Source organism: Python bivittatus, unplaced genomic scaffold, assembly GCF_059951505.1.
Source record: "Python bivittatus isolate LINGU-HERP-01145 unplaced genomic scaffold, Pbiv_v1 ctg000810_np1212, whole genome shotgun sequence".
NCBI classification, from domain to species: domain Eukaryota; kingdom Metazoa; phylum Chordata; class Lepidosauria; order Squamata; family Pythonidae; genus Python; species Python bivittatus.
This window is the reverse complement of record NW_028277111.1, coordinates 1,133,546-1,157,284: the sequence shown is the minus strand read 5'-3', so window position 1 is coordinate 1,157,284 and position 23,739 is coordinate 1,133,546. Positions and strand designations below refer to the sequence as shown.

Sequence of the window (23,739 nt, the reverse complement as noted above, 5' to 3'; positions counted from 1 at the left end):
CCTGTATTGTAAATGTAGGTAAGCAAGATGTTAACATTATTATTTAACTTTCAGTACTTCTTCCACTTTCTGAGTTTCTCCCACTGTATTATTTTCATACACATTTTCTATCAAGTAAGACAAGAGATTATCCTCGGTTCACTCTCAAACATCAGAGAAATGCTTGTTTTCCAAATCTAGCTAGTATTTGCAGAAAGTATACAATCAAACCCAAGATTCAGAATTAACCATTTTTATTTTCAAATAGGGATAACGGGCAAAGGGGGATGAGTGATCAGTGTCCAAAGCTGCAGTCTCCCTAAAGTGTTTCTCTAACTAAGAGCATTCGTATGGTTTTTCTCCAATATGAATTCTTTGATGATTCATCAGACTTCTTTTCTGACTATAACATTTTCCACAAAGAGAACATTTATAGGGTTTCTCTGCGGTATGAACTGTCTGATGTCTATTTACACTATCTTTCTCTCTGAAGCACTTCCCACATTGAGAACATTTATATGGTTTCTCTCCACTATGAATAGTCAGATGCCTTCTCAGACCTCCTGGGAAACTAAAGCATTTCCCACATTGCGAACATTTATATGGTTCCCCACCAAGATGATTTATTTGGTGACTCTTCAGATTGTACTTCTGACTGAAGCGCTTCCCACACTGCGAACATTCATATGGTTTCTCTCCAGTATGAATTCTTTGATGGTTCATCAAATTTCTTTTATCACTGTAGCATTTCCCACAAAGAGAACATTTGTATGGTTTCTCACCAGAATGGATTTTCAGATGTCTTCTCAAACCTCCTGGGAGAGTAAAGCATTTCCCACACTGTGGACATTTATGTGGTTTCTCTCCGGTATGAGATTTTTGATGGGCATTTAAAGTTGTCTTCATCCTAAAGCATTTCCCACACTGAGAACATCCATACGGTTTCTCTCCAGTATGAATTCTCTGGTGGATCTTCAAAGTTTCTTTCCGACTGAAGCATATCCCACACTGAGGACATTCAAATGGTTTCTCTCCAGTATGGATGATTTGATGTTTATTAAGGGCACCTCTCTCATTGAAGCTTTTGCCACACTGCAAACATTTGTATGGTTCCCCATCAAGGTGAATTATCTGGTGTTTGTTCAGAATACGCTTTTGACTGAAGCATTTTCCACACTGTGGACATTCATATGGTTTCTCTCCAGTGTGAACCCTTTGATGGTTAATGAAATTCCTTTTCTCACTGTAGCATTTTCCACAAAGAGAACATTTGTATGGTTTCTCTCCAGTATGAATAGTCTGATGTCGCCTCAAACCTGCTGGGAGGCTAAAGCATTTTCCACACTGAGGACATTTGTGTGGTTTTTCTCCAGTATGAAACTTGCGATGAGTATTTAAAACTGATTTCTGCCTAAAGCATTTTCCACACTGAGAACATTTGTATGGTTTTTCTCCAGTATGAATTCTCTGATGGTTTATCAAGCTTCCTTTATCACTGTAACATTTTCCACAAAGAGGACATTTGTATGGTTTCTCACCAGTATGAATTCTATGATGGATCTTCAAGATTCCTCTGCGACTGAAGCATTTCCCACACTGCAGGCATTTATGTGGTTTCTCTCCAGAATGAATTATCTGGTGGATCTTCAAAGACTGACTTGAATGAAAACTTTTCTTGCACTCAGAGCACTTACATGGTTTGTCTGCTCTATGACTTCTTTGATGCCTCTTTAAACACTCTAACTGAGTAAAGCAATTCCCACAGTGGAAACACTGGTATGGTCTTTCATTTCGAATGTCTTCACTGGAATAACTAATACCCTTCCTATATGGTTTCTCTTCTGGGTTAGGGTTAGGATGGTAATTCAAATATTGGTTCAAATTATCTCCTTTTCTCTTCACAGAGAACACATTCTTTCTCTCCCCTATTATGATTTTCTCCTTTTCATTGATATACACATTTTGGTGTAGGTTCTCTTCTGGTATGAAAGACTGAGTACAATCCTTGCTAAAATCTGTCACATCAAGCTCTAATCTGTAATTATACCTTCTATCATACTTGGAGAACAAGGGCATTTCCCCCTCTGAATCTGCTTGAAATGGCTCAATGGTCACAGCTGTAAGATTTTCTGCAAATTCAATATTTTCAGCCTTTATCCCAAGCAGCCCATCCCCCCATTGCTCTTTGGATTCATCTGTTTCCTCCTTGATCTCTGATATCTTCACGTTGCTTATTGGCTGGATTGTCCTACGTATATAATCCAGGTCATCTTCTCTACCTGGAGAATTCTCCATCTTGACCTGACTTTCTTGGTCTTCACCTGCAAGAGTAGAATTTGAACTATGTTTTACTATTTATTTCTTTGCTCACTTGAAATTATTTTCTACTTCTCTACTTAATAATCAGGCAATATGATTAACTTAAAAGACAGGAATGAAACAGAATCAACATAAAACATATGATTAATAAATAAAACATATACTGTATATTTAAAACATTAATGAATCATATGAGAACCACTACAAAATCAACCCCTTCTTTCTGGATACAAGGCTGGGTTCAGAGGAGGACAGAACAAAGGAGACAGCTCTGTGTGTCCTTTCAGCTTGACAGGTGGCCTTTGAAATAATTGATCCCAAGCCACTGAGCACTTTCAAGGTCATGGCCTGAGCCTAGAATTCCCACCAGAAAAAAACTGAAAAGCAGGACAGAAAGAAGGAACACTGATGCTAGATGTGAAAATCCTGCAGTAATCTACACTGTGTGTCATATTTTGGACTAACCTGAGCTTCTGAAGGGACTTCATGGGGAACCTTATGTAGATAGTGGCACTATTATCAAATCAAGAGGTCGGGTCAGCATGCTCCAGAAATGGCCTCAGGTGGTGCTGCAGCCAAATTTGAAAGAACGTCACCTGTGCCACAGCAGTGGCCTGTGCATCAAGTTAAAAAGTTGGGTTGAGGAACACCCACAAAATACGTACCCTAGCAGATTAGCATGAATCAGCAATAAAATATACCTTATGTGCATCTCCTTTAAGCAATCCAGGAGGTAACCATCATCAAGGGTATCTAAAGATGCTTACAGGCCTAGCAAAATGGAGAGAGAGGTGTTTTCCCTGCCAGTTCCCCACTCTAGATCACCAACTGGCCGAACCAGAACAATTTTAGTACTGAACACTGATGTCAGCAAAGAAAGAACTTTTCTTGACAGTCATCAACTTGGTCTGTACAGCTGGAAGGGATTCCAGATTGAAGCCTCTTCCCACTCAATCCACCCATGGAAAGAGTGATCAACACCAATAAGACAGAAAGGGGTGCACTCCACAGGCACCCATTAAGAGTTCTGCTGGCTGTAATTCCACACCTGTCATTGGACATGTTCCTCCAATCCCTGAGGCTCCCTGAGCCCCATGCTGAGCCCCACCCCACCCCATCAGTGCAGGACCTCCTCTTCCTCCTCCTTCCCCCCCCTTCCCCTCCTCCTTCTTCACTGCCCGCCTCCCAGTGACTCTGGGCAGTTAAGACTCTGGATTCCAAAGAGGTCTTAACGTCCCACCTGTTCTGGACTGTGGTTCTCTCATATCTTTTTACACTGCTAAATGTTGACCCTCTGTGCTCTCATGCTTTATGGAAAACTCTGAGCCCTGTTTCTTTAAGCTGCTGTCTTCTGATAGTGAATAATGATCTCTTTATTGTAGTCTATTTCAATATAACATAATTTAATTGTACATGCCACTTTTTAAGGTCCAGCCTCAGAGGCTAAGGGGGAAAATATGTCAGATGAATACATGATTCAGGGAACAGTCAGAAAATGAAATACTTATTATTCTGATCTAGTATAATCCACTCATAATAAAAGGAACCTTACCAAGGCAGGCTATAGTCCCATAAAACTCTTCCATGATTTGGCTGTGTAATGCTCTTTGGTCATGATCCAAGAGCTCCCACTCCTCTTCCATGAAGGAAACAGCAATTTCTTCAAAAGCCAGCAAATCCTGGATGAAATGGGAATTGCACTATTGGAATTGGGGGTCTTGCTCAACCTCCTCCCCTGCTCCCTGCAGGAATCCAAACTAAACTCTGCATGAGGGTTAGTTACCCAAACTCTGACTGATCCATTTAATCAAAAGAGATTGACTAAATCCTGGAGGACTGCTATTCCACAAAGATGTATAGGGTTTGTTTTATATAGCTTGACTTTTTAAGTAATTAATGTGGGTATTTATTTTTTAACTGTTTTTGGGTTTTACTCTAACTGTGAGGCACCCACAGTCACCCGCTGGGGGAGATGGGCGGCATACAAATTTAATAATTAATTAATTAATTAATAAGGCAGGGGAGGAATGGGAATGTCTTGCCTCTGTGGTCCTTGATGGCAACAATCCTTCCAAGTACAGAGACAAAGGAAACCCTTCCTTCCAGATCTTCTTGGATAGGCAGATTCTCCTGGGAGGAGGCAGTCCAAAATATCTCAGGTTCTGGGACACGGGGGTCTTCCAAGGTGACAACCAGCACCTATAACTGGACCCCAAACCCACTGCTAACAAGTGTTGCTGTTGAAGTAGAGGAGTGACGTGGGTGAACACAGGTATGCCCATAACTACTTGTGCTGCTGCTCTGGAACAGCTGCAAGTTCCAGATATTCTTTCAGGGCCAGCCCATGCAAAGCGCATTGCAGCAGTCCAAGTGGAGGTGACTGATGTCCTGTGAGTGGGCCTTCCAGCTCCAGGAATGGCTGTGATGGAGCTTTGCAAAGCCCCTTCTGGCCACCTCTGCCACCTGCTTCTCAAGCAGGAACTATGAGTCCAGGAGGATGCCCACATTATGAACCAGTTTGGTAGGGGAGCGACCCCATTCAGAACCAAGGATGGATTGTCCCTGTCCATAGTTGATTTCCAAATCCAAAGCTATTCTGCCTTCCCAGGATTGGGGCTGAACGGAAAGAAAATGTTCCTCCCGATTCAGGCCCTCAGAGCCTGCAGTAACTGGGATAGCCCCTCAATCACATCTCTGGTCAGCCCAGGATTGAGATACACAGCTGAGTATGGAATGATAGAATTGTAGGGTGGGAAGGGTTCATACAGATCATCTGCCCAACCTCTGCAATGTGCAGGGAAACCAATTAAACCATTCTTGGAAGGTGGCTGTCCAGCTTCTTCTTCAAAACCTCCAGAGATGGAGAATGTGCAATCCCCATGGGTAGCCTGGTCCACTGTTGTAAGATCATACTGACAGAAAGTTATAGGTATAGTGGTTAAAGCATTGGAAAAGGATGAGGAGACCCAGGTTCAAAATGACCATAATCTGTGGGCCAGTCTGACCACCTCACAGGGTTGTTGTTTTTCAAATAAGATAAACAGAAAGCCCATGTGAGCTGCTTTGGACTTATAGAAGAAAGGCAAGATATCAATCTAGCAAATGCAATAAGCAGAGATATAATGGAACAGGGGCTTACAGTCCTTCTGGGCATCCTGAGAACATTGGGGAAGGACCAAGAGGAAGTGGCTGTTCTCATCACCTACTGGGGGCTTCCCAAGAGCCATCCGGTTGCCACAGTGGAGTGAATTAGAAGGGCCTTTGCTCTGACCCAAGAGAAGGAGGATCCAGAAGAGTGAGTGAGGGGGCACTGCTCCTGCCTCTCACCTTCCCGGAGACCCTTCCCCATACCTGAACTGCTCCAGCAGCTGTTCCCCCTCTGCCACAAGGAAGAAGCCATGATGGAGTACTGATTCCCGGCCTGGTTCCACCTTCTGAGAAAAGAACAAAGCTGGTGGAAGCCCACAGCACATGCTCCTGCCAAAGGAGAGGGGAGGAATTCCCAGGATGGGTGAGAGGAAGGCAGGCAGGGAGGCCGGCAGGCCGGCAGGCAGGCAGCCCTCAGAAGATCAGAGGATGACTTTTGGAGGAGGATTCTCAGAGCCCAAGGGTCTGAGGTGGGAAACAGGGAATCAAGCCTTTCCTCCAGGACTCAGCCCAAGGCTTCCAGGTGGAGGGAGACCAAGATCCCCATTAGACTTACCCTCCCAGGGTGACCCTCTCCCTCCCTCTGCCAGGACGCTCCTTCTTAGGGGGCTCTGTCTGGAGGCCAACGGAGCCCCCTCCGGGGCTGGCAAGGCAGGGCCCTTTTCTGCAAAGAGGTGATTTCTCTGAAACGGCAGCAAGGATCGAACACTTGGAATCAGCAGTAAGATCAAAGAAAAAAACAGGATGATTCCCCCCTGAATGGCCCAGAAGACCCTGGCCAAGACTTTTAGGAGGTCCCCCCTCAGAGCCACCAGGACAACAGGCCCTCACCTGCTGCTGCTCCTCCAGCTTCTTCTGCTCCAACTGACCCAGTAGGAAGCCTTCAGCCAGGGCCACCGCCTGGGAGCTGCTCTCTGCTCCGCACTCCCGCACCCAGCTGGACATCTCCACCGGCAGGATGGCCAACAGCTGCTCCAGGATCACCAGGTCCAGCATCTGGCTCTTGGTGTGTCGCTCCGGCTGCAGCCATTGGCGGGAAAGATGGTGGAGGTGGCTGCAAACCTCTCGGGGACCTTCCACCTCCTGGTAGCGGAAGCTTCTGAAACGCCAGCAAGGAGTCTCTGAACCAGCCAGGTCCTCCTTCAAGATCTTCTGCTCTGCTCTTTCCCAGAATGCCCCTTTGCCCTCCATCCAGGGGATGCTCGGTCCTCTTCCTGTTTCAGGGCTGGCCAAGGCTTCTACACCCATCCTTGATCTCTGCTCCAATGCAGCCAAAAGAGATTCTTCTCTCCCTTCTGTCAATTTCTATCTGAGGGTTAAAGCTGAATCAGTATGCAACCTCTACAAAGCCAAAATATTGTTCTTGCACAGACAGATTGAAAACTGGAAGCCAGGACTTTTATTTACCTATAAAGTCAGATCATGGTAAATCATCCGTATGATAATCACATTAAATATGCATAATGCATATTTTTTTCCTAAAATAAATATGCTTTCATTTCAAATTAAATCATTTTTAAAAACACCATCCAATTTTATGAAACATGTTGCCTCGCTAAATGGGAGTTTCATTTTGAACTATCTAAAAGGGAGCTGCAAGATTCACTTGCAATCCCCAGACAGGGAGGAAGAAGACCCCCCCCTTTTCCCCCCTATTTTCTTTCCTGACGGAAACTCACCAGAAGGCAGGGAATCAACTAAAAATATCCGCTTTACCTAATCATAGAACCCCTCCCTCAGCTTGGGGCCCATCAGGCCAGAATGCAAACAGCAGGTCTGACATTGCCAAGATCTGGCCGTGAACGTGGGACGGAGCAAACCAAGGTGGGGGAACGTAATCAAGGGTGCACTTGAATCAAAGCTAGTTCCCACTGTCTCCCTGCACCACAAAAGGTTTCCCCGTTTCGCAAAAAAGCAAAACATGGAAGAGGGGCTCCTGACTGCATTTCTCAGAGGCCCCCCTTCTTCTTCCCCGAGACCAGGGGCTGAGCAGGCAATAACCCCCCCCCCAGGTCTTCCCACCCACCCTCCCTCCATGAGTCTTTGCCCCAGTTGGGGGGGGCGACTCACCGGATCCCCAGAGGGAGGCTCTGTCACAGCCCTAGAGATAAGAAGTCCCCTTGCAGGGAGGGTATCTGTACGGGCTTGGTGGAGAGGGTCCTTTGCAGTGGGAACAGGATCCCCCCACTTGTCCAGGAAGGGCGTTCAGCTGATTTTAACTCTTTAGAGTCTAATTAGCTGGGCATGCCTCTGGCTGTCTAGGCAGCCCCGAATAAACTCCGGGCATGGCACCAGGCAGTGTATGTTGGTCTCATTTGTATAATTATTTTTCTCCTGCTCTTTCAAGGGACATCTTCCCACAAGGTGCAGTAAGCTAGCCGGGAAAGGAAAGGAAAAAAATAGGTTAATGCAAATCTACTTAGAAGTAACTTAGAAGCTCAGTGGGGCTTACTCCCAAGTAGCTGAACAGAGGATTGCAGGTCCAGATCTCAGTGTAGTTGGAAAAAAAATGTCTTTTCTGTGGCTGTTAGAGAGATACCGTCTCTCAAAGCTAAAAATTTACCTCTTTGGGCTGTTGTGTGAGAAAGAAGGGCCATCAGATAAATAATGCCTGAAACTCCCCACTCAAGTTTGCTCTCAATTCATGGTCAGTAGAATTGGAAGTAACTAAAGAGTCTGGGGTTGGACTAAATGACCTTACACAATTATTCCCTGGTGCAGTGTAAACCTTCTACCCTCACTTCTGAACGAGGGAGCAATATACGCATTAAGACCCATCGTTTCCTGATTTCCCTATATCAGTGTTTCTCAACTTTGGGAGCTTGAAGATGTGTGGACTTCAACTCCCAGAATTCCCTAGCCAACCATGCTGGCTGGGGAATTACGGGAATTGAAGTCCACACATTTCCAAATCGCCAAGGTTGAGAAACACTGTTCTTGATATTTCAAGCATGCTTTAATTACTTAAAATTTAACCCCATGTCTTTCATAGAGCTTCCAGCAGTATGCAAGAGAGCCACTTCAATTTCAGTGAAGTGCAGTGAAGGTACTGGATTAGGCCCAGCTTCGTGTCCCCCTCATCCCTGGGAGCTCCCCGACTTAACTCTGGGGCAGTTCTTTCTCAGCCAAACCCCACAGAGTTGTTATGGTGGGAATTGGAGAAGGGAATGCTATGTCTCCGATAGGCCGGCATACAAATTTTACCCTGCCTTGAGTTTCTACCCTGTATTGAGTATCTACCCTGCCTTGAGTTTCTGAAAGACATGCGAAATTGACCTCTAACAAATAAAAAATGGAAGTGCCCTACTTAAGAAGAGCCCCATTATGTGCCAAGTTGATGGCACATAATTAACTAACCAACCATCTACAACGTTTCTTAAACTTTTTTCCTCTCAGGAGCCCTTCCCATTTTTGAAAATTATGGAGGACCCCAAAAGAGCTTTCGTTTGTATGGGTTATATCAATATTTACCATATTTACCATATAAAAAATTACATTTGACGCATTCGCCACTGCTATCGCTTCTCATGATTGTTTGATGGGATTCTAATGTTGTATGATTTTTCAACACAGACTGGCAAATAATTTTGATTTCGCAGGCGCTTGAGAGTTGTGGGGGACCCCCAGGGGTCCTACGACCACACCTTAAGACATGTTGATGTAAAAAACAGTCCAAGGGTGTAGAGCAAGTGCGAGGCTCAGATTCATGTCCAAACTTAGTTACAGACACTCACTACATGACTTGAGGTCAGACTCTGACTATGTTCAACCACTGTGGCTGGTTTCAGCAAGGAGTGTAGAAAAGGACCATTTGCTGAGTTCACTGAATGGGCACCATGAAAAGATGGCTGGTAACATTTTGGCTTGTTTCTCTTGTTCAGGCCATCCTACCTCCCCATGCTGTTGCAGAGATAAAACTGGAGGAGGCCATCATTGGTTGTCAGGTTGTATTGACCTTCAAACACAAATCCAATTCATGAAAACCCCCAGAGAAATTAATGCCATTATTAGAAGACCACCAAGAGGTTTCCACAGGTTGGCTGCAGGCAACTCGTTGCTGTCCACCCGCTCGCAACGGGGCCGAAGAGGCTTCTCGAGAGGCAGAAACGTGGCAAGGAGGGAGCTGCTGCTGCTGCTGCTGCTGCTGCTGCTGCTGCTGCTCCAGCGACCCAGAGGCGAGGGGCGGGCGAGGCCGCGAGGGGCAGCGCGACGGAGGCCGGGCCCGCCTTCTTCGGGCCCCTGCGCGTGCCGGGCCCCTGCTGCCCCGAGGGGAGGCCCGGAGGGGCAGCCTCGGCGGCCAGAGCGGGCGGGAACGGGGCTCCGGCGGCCCAAGGCCTCGGGAAGACAGCGGCCGCCCCCGAATCGCGGAGAGGCCCCTCGACTCCCGCCGCGCCGCTTCCCCTCCCCCGGCGCGGCCCCGGGATTTCCGGGTGGCCTCCCATCCTGCGCGCCCTCCCGGCCCAGCTTCTCCTCGGGAAGGGCGGAGCTGCCACGAAGGCGGCGGCCGGGAGGGGGCGGCCGTGCGGAGCCGCGCCCGCCGCCGCTCCGCCCTCCGGCCCCGCAGGAACAAAGGAGGCGGCGGCGGCGGCGGACCCGCGGCGGCCGGAGCAGCGCAGCAGCAGCAGGAGCAGCAGGGCCTCCCGCCCTCGCTCCCTCGCCCCTCCCTCCCCCCTCCGCGGCCGGGGGTCCCGCGGCCTGGCGGCGCTTCCGGTACGGGGCTCGCGCGGCAGGAGCACCACGTGGGCGTTCGCGGGGGCGGGGGCGCGCGCGGCGGGCGCGCGCGCGGGGCCTGGGGGTGGGCGGCCGGACCCGGGAGGAGGCGGGGGCGGGACCCCCTCGCCCCGCTCCGCTCCCCCCCCGGGCGCGGCCGGGCCTGGCGGAGCGGCGGCTGCGGAGCCCCCGGCGCGGGCCGCTTCCTTCCCCCTCGGGGTCCTCGAAGTGCCGGCGCGCCTGTCAGGAAGAGGCCGCGGGCCGCCTTGGCTCCGGCGCCGCGGGGGTTGCTGAGGGCCCGGCCCGTCCGCCCGCCCACCTGCGGGGCTTGGAGTGGAGTGGAGTGGAGTGGAGCGGCCCGTCCCGGCCTCGCCTCGGGGGCCCGGCCAGGCAGCGGTTCGGCAGGCGGCGCCTCTCCCTCGGATGGCCCGTCGGGGCGCTGCGGCGGCACATCCTCCCCGCTTAGCCGGGCAGGAATCAGTATCCGGGTTGGCCGGAGCGAAGGGCCTCCGCGGGGACGGGAGGAGCTCCGCCCGAAATGGGGTCGTTGCGCTTCCTGTGCCTGGAGTCCCTGGGGCGAGGCGGGCACCTGTTCGGTCGCTCCAATGAGTAACTGCGTGCACCGTCAGTCCAGGTGTTCTTGGCTTTTGCAGGGGAAAAGTGGCTTGACTGAAGCCCCCCGCCTCCGTGGCGCCAAGATTTGACCCCAGGACTTTCTCCATCATTGGTGAGTCCTGCAGCCTCCCTTCCTCAAAAATAACCATTTAATGGCAGGATTTTAAATCTTTTTAAACTTTTTCTAAAATAATTCCCTTTTTCTTCCTTCACGTCTTGAAAAATAGGCTGTGACATCTGAATAGCAAACGTCAGGAGCACTCCATAATTACAATTGTAAACCCTTTTAGGCCTTTTACATATAATGTGACCTGAAAATGTTTAATTTTGAATTTGGAAGGGTAGAATCAGCAGAGAAAGCAATGAATGAGCCAAGGTCTGCTGGGACAGAACGGGAAGTGGAAGGAGCGGAAAAACCCATCAGTGCAGTGCAGCGCCAACATAAGACGGAGCGCCTGGGATGGGGAACGTCGCAAAAGAGCAGAAGGGAGTCCTGTCGGGGGATGCAGGAGCGCTGGGAAGCCCAGCTACAGCAGTTCCTGAAATCTCTGCAGCCCATTTTAACAGGAAGGGGAAATTCTGCGATGCCAGAGGCTTCTCCCTGGGAAGACACCAAGGCGTTTCTGGCCTCCTTCGAGCAGGTGGCCAAAGCTTGCCGATGGCCTCGGGAACGGTGGGCAGCCCACCTCCTGCCAGCCCTGAGCGGAGAAGCGGAAGCGGCCTTCAGAAGTCTGGAAGCCCGAGACCAGGAAAACTATGAGAAAGTGAAGGCTGCCATCTTGCGAGGGGAAGCCCTGAGAACAGAGCTGCAGCGGCAGCACTTTCGGCAGTTCTGCTGCCAAGAGGTAGAAGATCCCCGGCGGATCCACAGCCAACTCCAGGAGCTTTGCTGCCAGTGGTTGAGACCGGAGAGACGCACTAAGGAGCAGATCCTGGAGCTGCTGATCCTGGAGCAATTCCTGGCCAGCCTCCCACCGGAGCTCCGGAGTTGGATCCAAGCCCGAAGGCCGGATACATGTTCCCAAGCGGTGGCCCTGGTGGAGGACTTCCTGATGAGTCAACAGGAGGCCAAATCAAGGGCATCTCAGGTGGGTTTTACTATCCAAATCCTCAAGTTCCTAACAGGTTGTGCAATGCTGGTGTTGAATAACCCTCAGTTATTAATTGAAAACTAACTTACAGTGGTGAAATTCAGCTTGTTTTTTTAAGGTCATAGCCCACCAGAATGCATCCACAATGTCTGGAGAGGCAGTTTGGTGTGCAGTAGTGTTTAAGGTGCTGGCCTAGGAACCAGGAGACTCTGATTTCTAGGCCTGCCTTAGGCATGAAAGCTGGCTGGGGGACTTTGGGCCAGTCACTCTCTCTCAGCCCAACTGACCTCACAGGGCTGTTGTTGTGGGGAAAATAGAAGGCAGGATTATTAGGTATGTTCACAGCCTTGAGTTGCATATAAAAAAGAGATAAAAATAATGTCTAACTTTGTACCATCATTGTTATTGTTACTATTAACAGTAGTAAAGTGGCTCAGGTATTTTTATATTTAAACTGTTAATTGATACAAGGAGCTGATTACCTATCTGCTTTTCTCCTATAATTTCTGCCCAAGCATTAGACCTGGTAGAGTTCAGGTGCTCCTGATCCCAGCTGTAAAGCATTGTCATTTTATGGGACTTTGGAGATGTGTTCCCTTTATAGCTGGGCCAGCTGTGTGGAACAGCGTTCCTCATCTGGTCCAGATGTTCCTGATCCTGCTGAGCTTTCACAAAGCTGTAAAAATCTAGCTTTTTTAGCATGCCCTGGGGTAAGGTGCAGTCATTTATTTGTTTAAGCGATTCATATGGCTCCCCATCTCATAGCAATGACTCCAAGCTCTGTACAAGGATTAAAACCAACAAGAAAAATCAGTGATCCATATACTGTAACAAGTGTCTGAGGTCACAGAAACCGTTCCAATTACAGAAAAAAACCAAGAAAAACCAATTAACTAGCAGAGCGTGTTCTGTGGCCCAAATGCCTGGGCGGGAACAGCCATGTCTTTCAAGCCTTATGAAAGACAAGCAGGGCCATCTGGATCTCTAGAGCAGTGTTGCTCAACCTTGGCAGCTTGAAGATGTGTGGACTCCAACTCACAGAATTCCTCAGCCAGCAGTTGAAGTCCACACATTTTCAAGCTGCCAAGGCTGAGAAACACTGCTCTAGAGAGATGCTGTTTCACAAAACAGGTGCTTGGACAGAGAAGATATGTTATTCCTTCCCTCCGTATTAGTCTCTTCATTTTTTTATACTGTGATCAAGATGGTTATCATTTCTGAAACACGTTGCTTGTTTCATTCTTCTTTGACTTTTCCTTCCTTTATTTTTTGCTGCTCTTTAAATCCTAATGTATAAGCACCTGGAGTTACTCTGCCGTTTGATGCAGCGTACAAACTGATAATTAAGTAAAAATATTTATAATGTTCTGTTACAGATTTCCCCGATTTGTGCAGAAAAGAACCAGCTAGTGCCATTTCTTCCCAAAGTAGCCTACAATGATGAGCTCTATTAAATATATCATTAGCAACCATTTTTAACCCATAGGTCTTTAATAATCTCTCTAACAGTTTTCAGCGTATCAAATGTTTTGAAGGAACTTGTTGGCTTAACCTTGCAATGTAGGTTAAGGTTGCTCCTTTGAATTCTGAGCGGAGTTGGTGGGTATAAATGGTTGGATGTAGCTTTTCTGTTATGTAACTGGTTTGTTGAACAAATCTAATTCACTAGTTCCATACAATCTGGTAAGACCAAATGCTCCAAAGCGGAAAGATTTTTCACCCTAAACCACATTTTCAATGATGACTATAACTCCAGTCCAAGGGCAATAACGCAGTGGTGATGAGTGTGCTGTAGATCACAGCAAACATATCTAAGAAGTGTGTTAATGCTGAGGTTGGCCACTCTACTGATTTAGCTAACTGACCTTTGAAGAACCTCAAGAGAACAAAGAACTGCTGGGACTCTTCCTTGGTGGAAAAATCAGAATAGTATTTAGCTTCCAAGCTCCTTCATTCCATTTTGAGATTATGCTTACTGCTTCAGGGGCGTTTAAAGGAAAAGCCTGTGGATTTCCTAGTTGCAGAGAAAGAGCCCCTGAATGCCGTGAAGGGACCAGTCTACGGTGAAACCGATCCGAATGTGGATGCCAACTTGCTGGGTGAGAATTCATGGACCCTTAAATTTTCTTCTACCTTTCCTTTTGTGGGTTTGCTTTTTGGCTGAATAGGGAGGGCAGGATTCTTTCTACCTCATCAGTCTTGTGAGGAGACAATTTGGGAAACGTAGCTTGATGGTCGAGGATCAGGAAAGCTGCACCAGCTGGGTTCTGGAAGAATTGAATGCACATATGTGCTGTCCTTGCATCTGGCCAGATGTGTAAAAATTTGGCAAAGATGTATCTTAGCAATAGCCGTGTCTGTATCTAAGCATTATGATCAGAATCCTTCTCAATATTTAGTCCTTTAGCTGGCCCAGTTCATCTTTCTGAAGACTTTTCAGAACAATAGTCTGTGCAAGATCATTGCGGTAAACTGTGCAACACCTAAGCTGGTCAGTTAATTTTTGGTATATACAGTGGGGCAAAAAAGTATTTAGTCAGCCACCAATTGTGCAAGTTCTCCCACTTAAAAAGATGAGAGAGGCCTGTAATTTTCATCATAGGTATACCTCAACTATGAGAGACAAAATGGGGAAAAAAATCCAGAAAAATCACATTGTCTGATTTTTAAAGAATTTATTTGCAAATCATGGTGGAAAATAAGTATTTGGTCAATATCAAAAGTTCATCTCAATACTTTGTTATATATCCTTTGTTGGCAATGACAGAGGTCAAACGTTTTCTGTAAGTCTTCACAAGGTTTTCACACACTGTTGCTGGTATTTTGGCCCATTCCTCCATGCAGATCTCCTCTAGAGCAGTGATGTTTTGGGGCTCTCGCTGGGCAACACGAACTTTCAACTCCCTCCAAAGGTTTTCCATGGGGTTGAGATCTGGAGACTGGCTAGGCCACTCCAGGACCTTGAAATGCTTCTTACGAAGCCACTCCTTTGTTGCCCGGGCGGTGTGTTTGGGAACATTGTCATGCTGAAAGACCCAGCCACGTTTCATCTTCAATGCCCTTGCTGATGGAAGGAGGTGTTCACTCAAAATCTCACGATACATGGCCCCATTCATTCTTTCCTTTACACGGATCAGTCGTCCTGGTCCCTTTGCAGAAAAACAGCCCCAAAGCATGATGTTTCCACCCCCATGCTTCACAGTAGGTATGGTGTTCTTTGGATGCAACTCAGCATTCTCTCTCCTCCAAACACGACGAGTTGAGTTTAGACCAAAACGTTCTACTTTGGTTTCATCTGACCATATGACATTCTCCCAATCCTCTTCTGGATCATCCAAATGCTCTCTAGCAAACTTCAGACGGGCCCAGACATGTACTGGCTTAAGCAGGGGGACACGTCTGGCACTGCAGGATTTGAGTCCCTGGCGGTGTAGTGTGTTACTGATGGTAGCCTTTGTTACTTTGGTCCCAGCTCTCTGCAGGTCATTCACTAGGTCCCCCCGTGTGGTTCTGGGATTTTTGCTCACCATTCTTGTGATCATTTTGACCCCACGGGGTGAGATCTTGCATGGAGCCCCAGATCGAGGGAGATTATCAGTGGTCTTGTATGTCTTCCATTTTCTAATTATTGCTCCCACAGTTGATTTCTTCACACCAGGCTGCTTGCCTATTGCAGATTCAGTCTTCCCAGCCTGGTACAGGTCTACAATTTTGTTTCTGGTGTCCTTCGACAGCTCTTTGGTCTTGGCCATAGTGGAGTTTGGAGTGTGACTGTTTGAGGTTGTGGACAGGTGTCTTTTATACTGATAACAAGGTCAAACGGGTGCCATTACTACAGGTAACGAGTGGAGGACAGAGGAGCCTCTTAAAGAAGTAGTTACAGGTCTGTGAGAGCCAGACATCTTGCTTGTTTGTAGGTGACCAAATACTTATTTTACACCATGATTTGCAAATAAATTCTTTAAAAATCAGACAATGTGATTTTCTGGATTTTTTTCCCCATTTTGTCTCTCATAGTTGAAGTATACCTATGATGAAAATTACAGGCCTCTCTCATCTTTTTAAGTGGGAGAACTTGCACGATTGGTGGCTGACTAAATACTTTTTTGCCCCACTGTACTAATGTTACCTCTCTATGAAAGGGGGCTAATTTAGGGTAGTTAGTTTTGGTCATCTACCTGATCAGAAGAGGCTAGTTATGAACAAGGCCCAGCAAAGAATGTTAACAAAAAGCTCCTTAGAAACAGGACCTCCTGAATCCTAGAAGCTCTTGGAGATTTCAGTAGAGACTTTTCCTCCTGCCATTAATTTAGAACCTGCTTCTCCATAGAATTCGCCTCCTGCCCTCTTTTACATTTTTTAGGAATTAAAAAAAAAAGTAAAAGACTTCTATTTTGAAATTCCCTGTTGAAATCATTTTTGTTCTTTATAGGCAATGGACCAAAATACCCAAGTCTCTCTCCTTTGCCATTTCCTCCTGAAGGAGAAGAAGTGGGCCAGACTGGTGGGAAAGAGGTACACATCATGTTATATCTATTGTGTACAAAGATCGTAGTTTGTAGACATCAGGGGACTTGTTTAAACAGAAACAATGTGTTTTGAGGAAACCTGCAGCTTTGCTATAACTCTGTTTCTTTTGCAGAATCCGAAAGGAGAAGGTCTGTTAGTTTGTTTGGTGTGCAGTAGACGTCAAGGAAAAGTAAAATATTGCCACAAAATTTACTGAAGAAATAATTGTCGTCTCTTTCTGTTTGCAGGGATCAAGGGATCTCAAGGAAACTGGAGGGTCTTTGCAAATTGTCAAGCAGAGTCTGACTCCGCCAGGCCAACAGACTATGCTCTGGCAAGTCCTGCAGGAAAATGATGACACAAACACAGATATTTTGGGTAAGAAGGGCTTCTTTTTGGTTCCGGTAACGCCAGTTCATCCAAGCTGCTATTTTTAGAATGGAAAAAGTTAATTGAAATGTGGGATTTCCTTTGGAGTGAGGAGACAAGAACAGGCAAGATCACAACCAAAGGCCCTGAGACCAGACTGGTCTGTTATAGTAACAATGAGAGGTGTCAGCTGCTCTTTGCACCCAAAAACAAATGGCCTTCAGCCCATTAAAACACGCAGATGGGAGAAAAAAATGCTAGATGGCTTGAGTCTTGAGGTTGCTGTTGCTGGTTTTCTTCCTTCATACTAACTGCCTTTCTAATATCTGTAATACTACCTTATCAAGAACATGAATCTTGCCTGCATGCCCTTCTTATTCCATTATAGGTCAGGATAAACCTTGACTCATAGTGCTGTCCTACGTATTCTGTCTGATTTACATATTTATGTGCTGTTCAGCTTGGTAAGACTCTTGTCAGCTTAAAAGAAGATAAAAAGCCAGCAGGATGACTTTGGGCCAGTCGTCCTCACTCTCTTCTCCTAGCTATCTTACCAAAAGGTGGCTGTTGCGAAAACAAGAGGCAAGTACTTTATGTACACCGCCCTGAGTTGTACAAAATAAAGCAGGTTATCAATCTAGTAATTAATAATACAAAAATCAATAGAGGTAACAAATAAAGGTAGTTGCAAGAATAGTCAAATGAACAGGTGCCTACATTTTGAATACCTGTTCAAATAACGCTACCTTGACCGCTTTCTGGAAGGATAATAGGAACGGTGTGAGATGCGCCTCCAGAAGCAGGGTGTAGTGGACATGACAGAGAAGTTCTGCCTTGATGTCCATGTCTCCTTCACTTATTGTTGTGGTATGATCAATGATGCTCTGAGGAATGTCCTCCAGTTGGGAGAGTGGCATGGTCTCCTCCGGGTTTTCAGAATATTTCTGAAAGACATAGGAATTCTGGAAATGCACCCTTTGGTGCTCAAAGCTTCATATAGTAATAGAGAAGGATTGACATTCCCTTGTGCATATGATTTATTTATTTATTAATAAATTTGTATGCCGCCCATCTTCCTCAGTGGGTGACTGATATGATGGGAAAGTTCAGTTCTCTTGTTACTGACGGCTCGTTGAATTCTATAGAGAGGTCAGATAGATAATTGTGCATAGTCCATGGATGTCTGGATCACAAGGCCACACTGCTTCTCCTGGTCCAAGGATGGCTGCTCCTTCACCACCACTTTTTTCCTCTCCAGTGTACTTCTAACTCCTCCTGTTTTGAGGAGCTAAGATGGTGAGAGCCATGGTCTTTGCGTTTCTACCATATATAAATATGTGGCATAGTCCGAAGGGTGGCCGTTTTTCTATTTTCCTCTCCCCAGGCCCAACTACGTGGTTCCTGCCATCTGGTAGAGTGCTTGGTTTGGGCAAATGCTGGTCAATGGGAGGTTTGGTTGGAACCTCAGCACCATTTGCCAAATGCCTTCAGATGTTACATTCTTGACTGAGGAGTTGGCTTTCCCCGGGGGGGTGGGAGCTGTTAGCAGAGAAGTTGGACAGTTATTGCGGGCCCAGGATTTATCCAGTTTTCTTGCTTGTGTGGATTTCCCTGTCCTCTTTTGGAAAGACCACGCTGTCCTTGGCGCAAAGGAGGCAATTGCAGGAGTGCCATATGTCTCTCCAATTGAGCTGTTTTTGCCTCAGTACATCAAGTAATTGCGAATGGTGCCAGGTTTCTCTATTTCAGAAGGAGACAGGGCAGGGAGTTGTGGGGGCTTTCAGAGCGTGTTGCTCCCTCAAAACCAAGGAAAGTTGAGCCATTTGGTGGTGAACACAAATCCAGAATTTTTCCTGTAGAGGGTTGTCTTCCTGATTTTCCACTAACATGGGTTAATGAGGGTCTCGCGTAGAGACAAGGAAGTTTTCCTCTTTTTTTCCTCCAAGTCATTTGAACAGAAAGAGCAGTTTCTTTTATTTTCCCTTTCCTTTTCTCTCTTTCCCCGCCCTTCTTCCTTTCCCCTTTCCTTTCCTTTCTTTTCCTTCCATTTCTACTGCCCCACTCCAAATGACTCAGATGGTTTCACAAAACTAAAAAACCACAGCAAGAGCCAATTGGGTGTAGTGCAATGTTTCTCAGCCTTGGCAACTTTAAGATGTGTGGACTTCAACTCCCAGAATTCCCTGGCCAGGCCCCTTGAGTTGGCGAGGGACTGGGTTGTTTCGTTGCCTGGATTCCTTGCTGCTTTATGAGTGGTGGTGTTTATTTATATGGTACTTTGTTTTTTGGGAGGTGGCAGGGGGTGTTTGAGTCAGTACTGACTCCAGGTGACTGCCTTGGCCAAGTCCCTGCGGTTTTCTTGGCAAGATTTCAGAAGTGGCTTGCCATTGCCTGCTTCCCGGGGCTGAGAGAGAAGGACTGGCCCAAGGTCACCCAGCTGGCTTTGTGCCTAAGGCGGGACTAGAATTCACAGTCTCCCAGTTTCTCCCAGTGCCTTTGACCACTCACCAGTGTTTCTCAACTTTGGCAACTTTAAGACGTGTGGAATCCACACATTTTAAAGTTGCCAAAGTTGAGAAAAGCTGGTCTAGTTGCTAAAGAGAGGAGACTCTCTAAACTGGAACTGAATAAAACCCTGACCCACCGTTCTGCCTTTTGTTCTTCAGCCCTTTGCCCCATCTTCTGTCTAGATAGTAGGGATTGTTAAGTCTATTTAATATCAGAAATTCTAATTTTCAGTGCCTTTCTTGCCTTAATATTATTCTTGGTTACCCAGAGCTGTGTTTAGTTTAGTAATCTTGATATTGGTGTAGTGGTTAAGGCACCGGGCTAGAAATCAGAAGACTGCGAGTTTTAGTCTTGCCTTCTGTGTGAAGCCAGCTGGGAGACTTGGGGCAGGGAGGAGGAGGCAAGGCAAACCACTTCCAAAATCTTGCCAAGAAAACTGCAGGGACTAGTCCAGGCAGGCGCCAGGAATCAAAACTGACTCAAAGGGAACCCCCCCCACCCCCAAAAAACTTGAAATTAAATCTCAAGGTGTATGTTTGAATTTGATACACTTAATAATTACTAAGGAGTTATTTTCCCTTGGAAAACAACCCTGAATTTAAGGCAATCCCACCCCTCCATCCAAACAAAAAATGGAAGGGGGAAAAGCGTAAACAACAGACAAAAAATCCTTTCTAAAGGCCAGGTTAACCATCTGCATGTACCAACCATCCTTTCTCATATTCAAATCTATCACTTAAAAATAGACAAGGACTCATATGTAAGTGCTTGCATGCACTCTCCTCTCTTGCAGCAAAAAAAGAGGGAAAAAACAGAATGGAGATTTGGGAAGGAGAAGGCACAGGTACAGTAGGAAGAGAAGGAAAGAGAAATGGAACACAACTGAATGAACGTGGGGGGGACAGGATTTTAAAAAAAAAGCAAGAAACCTTGTTTGGGAATTACAATTTGTTAAGTGAAGTTAGCGCTTTTTGTAATGGTCATTTCCACCTCTACCTATTTACTTGTTTTCAACAGCGTCCTCTTTTCTTCTCCACAAATGTAAGTGAAACTCCATAATTCACAGATAATTTGAAGAAAAATCTTATTAGGTTTCTAAAAAAACTTGAGTCATTACCTGATCACAGAAAGATAAAAATAGGGTGCTTGGAGGACTACGACTTTTAAAACTTAGCCTGCATAAAAGATTTGACATGACCAAAGAAACAGAAAGATGGATGTGGTGGAGAGAGAAATAACCTAGAAGGTAAAGTAGGATTCTTACTTCTTGTAAACAATGATTAGCAAAGCATGTGTAAAGTGCCTCTTTGTTTCTTCAGGGGATGAAATGGGAAATTACATCAAGGTGGAGATTTCTCAGTGTGGAGAAGCTGAAACACAGGATACCTGCAGGATGGAGCCACAAGTCAGCTATGACCATGTGCCTGTAAAACGGGAGAAGCTGGAAGGAAGATGTGAGTCACGAGAGCCACAGGGAGGATCACCAGTTGGGACAGGAAATGAATGTATTGAGCTGGCAGAAGTTCATTGGAAGAGATACCAGAGAACTCCCATTCCAAATTCCCTTCCTAGGGAGGGCGGTCATGGGATCCCGGAAGCCCTCCCAAGCAATCCACCCCCACTGAAGAAGCCCCGCAACGGTCCAGAGCACAGCGTTGTGTGGGATCACTTTGAGTTGGATTCCGAGGACCCTTGCTACGGCATCTGCACACACTGCAAGAGACGGGTTAGCCGGGGCAAGAACTCAAAACATTTTTCAACGTCTGGGTTGCTGAAACATCTTCAGAGGCACCACGGCAACATTGTTCTAGCTGCTATCGCCACAACGCGAGCCATGTTGCCGACCAGCAGTAAGTCAAAGGCGCCTGTTGTGACGCAGAGCGCGTTGCCGCAATGCTGGACAAAGCAGAAGTCATCAGGTAAAAGGCAGCCTGGTCCAAAGCCGTCCGAGGTGACCCGTGCTATTGCCCAGATGATGGCTTTGGATGACCAGCCATTCAGCATGGTGGAAGATACAGGTTTCCAGCACCTCCTGAAGTTGCTCGCCCCCAACTATAAAATCCCATCTTGTACCACCTTCAGCAGGCAGGTCGTGCCCTCCCTGTATCAGGCCTGCAGAGAGGAGGTCTTGGGGATGCTTCAAACCACAGGACCCCCTGCCAGTGTGAACGTAAGCTCAGACGAATAAGAACTGGCTTCTTCCTTCCTTTGATCTTCGGTTGCTCCTGTGAGCACACATAAGGGGGCAATGTTGGTAGGCAGCGGCATAACCCATTTTAATTCACTGATTAAATCAATCACATGCAGAGGAAACTTGAAGTAATAGACAAAAAAAGTCAGCAAAATGTAGGAAAACAATAAAAACACAATGAGAAATAAACCATACGCTATAGGAAAAAAAGGTTACGGTATAAGAAATGAGTCAGTTGCCGTGTCAGAAATGAAGGGTTTTAATATAAATTACATTACCTAATCAGTGGCGAACGCAGAAGCAGCATACAAAACCCAAACCACCTGCCCATCTCTGTTTAACTAAGTTAAGCATTCCAGTCAAACAGAAGAAACAAACAATATCTACCACGCCAACGGACAGTTCAAGATTCTTACATTCTGTTCAGTTGAGGGAAACGCTCCTGTATGTTTTAAAAAGGTTCCTTATGGCAGAGTTGAAAACCATAAAGAAAAGTTGAGAAAATTGGGAAAATAGTGAGGTTCCTAGTGGCCTCACTTCCAGGTACCTAACTTAACACCTAAGACGTCTCCAATTTCTCAGGCACCTTCTAGCACCCTCTGAAATACCTTGCTGGTAATTAACCAAAAACGACTGATCAAATTAAAAGAGATTCTATATTGATTACTAAAAAGTTAAATTATTTCTTTGATCTCCCTGCTCCTTAATTGTCTTCTCTCATTGAGATTTCCATACTGAGAACCAAGAACCAAAGGTCATAAATTTGGCCTTCACGTTTTGTCTTCTTAAAAGTAACAATCCATTCCCCTGTGTTTGGCTTTCAAGCCTTAACTAGAATGTAGGAAGGTATAAGAATTAAAATTGAAAATAAAAATGAAAATAATTCTGAAGTATAGTATTTTACTTAAAAATTAAGTAAAAAAATTAACTCATAACGCTGGTTGAATGGATTGGCTATAGCAAAGTAAATACTCATTTTTTAAAGTGTAAACAAATGTTTACAAACATTTTAAAACTGAAAGTTTGTTTCTCATTAAAGGGAGGCTCTTTGTGACAAAGTGTTAACATTCAGAATAATTAAGTGAAGAATGTCAAAACCATACAACTTGTTTAAAGCTAAATATATTTAATCTAAAACCATTGGAAATCTTTTCCAAACTTTTTCTATTTGTCCTTTTTATTAAAAAAATATTCTTAGCATTTCTGCATTGTTTCATACACAAACCAGCTAATTCTCGCTTTTTCTTTTTAATTGCACCTTTTAATTGTTACTTATTTTAATCTATCTGTATCATATCCGTGATTTAAGCTTCAGGAAGCCCTTAATGAAACCTCTCTACATTTCAGTGGTTCAGCACGGATTCTCTTTAACTCTTCGTCTCTGAGATGGAAAAAGAGAAATTCATCATGAATCCTTAATGCAAGAGTTTGGTTCTGGCTATAGCAGGCTTTGTTCCTTTTATATTTTAAAAAGATTTTATTTAAATTTGTTTAGAGTTTTATAATATAAAATAGAACTGGTAGTTGTAACTGTTCGATTTCATTATTACAAATTTGCCAGCTTCTTCAGAAACAAAGCAAGTGTATGAAATATATAAATACATCCGTTTTTAGCAATACAAATAAGCATATACCCAAGTACATACACCTGCATATTAGAAGGAACAATAATTTAATGCTTTAAATTAAAATAGAAAAAAAGGACAATTTAACACACTATATTTTTATGAGACTGCAGCAAAAGTATAGAGAAAAAATTGGGCAGCTGTAATGGGTTGGGTTTGGTTGAGAACTGTCAATGAAACAATATCGCTAATAGGGCTTTTTTTCTTTGGTTTAAGAGGATTGGTGTAAATCGGTGTTTCTCAACCTTGGCAACTTTCAGATGTGTGGACATGCTGGCTGGGGAATTCTGGGAGTTGAAGTCCATGCATCTGAAAGTTGCCAAGATTGAGAAACATGGGTGTAAATGTTGTGTTGTAATAGCAAACAGCAGTTCCACAGTTGTTGCTCTGCACAGCAGTTTTATACTCTTCTTCAAAGAGCCATCCTCCATATTGCTCAGAAAGAGTTGTATTCAGAGCTGGTCCAGGAATGCTTCAAGCTGTCCTTCTGAAATTTTGCTTGGAAAGTTGGTGGATGATGTATTGATGAATCCCTATTTGTGTATATAATAAAGAAGTACTATGTACTGGAGTAACAGGCTGTTGGTTTCAGCCCTCAGTTTTGTCTGTTCATGCTGTGGGTGGGATTCTCCCAAATCAATTCCCACTGGTGAGATTCCCCATGGATTTCAAATGC

General features: G+C 45.6%; 2 protein-coding genes across 23 annotated transcripts; one reads left to right on the top strand and one right to left on the bottom strand.

Annotated features, from left to right (window-relative positions):
* Positions 1-222: 222 nt before the first annotated feature.
* On the bottom strand, positions 223-10,617 carry LOC103054049 (zinc finger and SCAN domain-containing protein 31-like). Of its 16 annotated transcripts, none has more exons than XM_088129400.1 (8): positions 10,475-10,617; positions 7,516-7,819; positions 6,277-6,754; positions 6,002-6,128; positions 5,650-5,732; positions 4,341-4,428; positions 3,851-3,977; positions 2,162-2,300 (listed from the first exon to the last, which is right to left on the bottom strand). In XM_088129400.1, exons 3-7 carry the CDS (start codon positions 6,691-6,693, stop codon positions 3,961-3,963), a joined length of 732 nt encoding a protein of 243 aa, XP_087985526.1. In that variant the 5' UTR covers positions 6,694-6,754; positions 7,516-7,819; positions 10,475-10,617; the 3' UTR covers positions 2,162-2,300; positions 3,851-3,960. The 16 variants fall into 16 exon arrangements, with proteins under 16 accessions (XP_087985517.1, XP_087985514.1, XP_087985512.1 ...); XM_088129396.1 differs by lacking the exon at positions 4,341-4,428 and adding an exon at positions 2,764-2,867 and having other exon boundaries at positions 2,163-2,300; XM_088129397.1 differs by lacking the exon at positions 4,341-4,428 and adding an exon at positions 2,764-3,069 and having other exon boundaries at positions 2,265-2,300.
* LOC103053651 (uncharacterized) lies at positions 9,981-23,643 on the top strand. Of its 7 annotated transcripts, none has more exons than XM_088129544.1 (7): positions 9,981-10,155; positions 10,809-10,882; positions 11,116-11,858; positions 13,846-13,960; positions 16,294-16,376; positions 16,619-16,748; positions 20,567-23,643. In XM_088129544.1, exons 3-7 carry the CDS (start codon positions 11,133-11,135, stop codon positions 21,433-21,435), a joined length of 1,923 nt encoding a protein of 640 aa, XP_087985670.1. In that variant the 5' UTR covers positions 9,981-10,155; positions 10,809-10,882; positions 11,116-11,132; the 3' UTR covers positions 21,436-23,643. The 7 variants fall into 7 exon arrangements, with proteins under 7 accessions (XP_087985670.1, XP_087985671.1, XP_087985668.1 ...); XM_088129545.1 differs by having other exon boundaries at positions 11,111-11,858; XM_088129542.1 differs by having other exon boundaries at positions 10,998-11,858.
* The last annotated feature ends 96 nt before the right edge of the window (positions 23,644-23,739 follow it).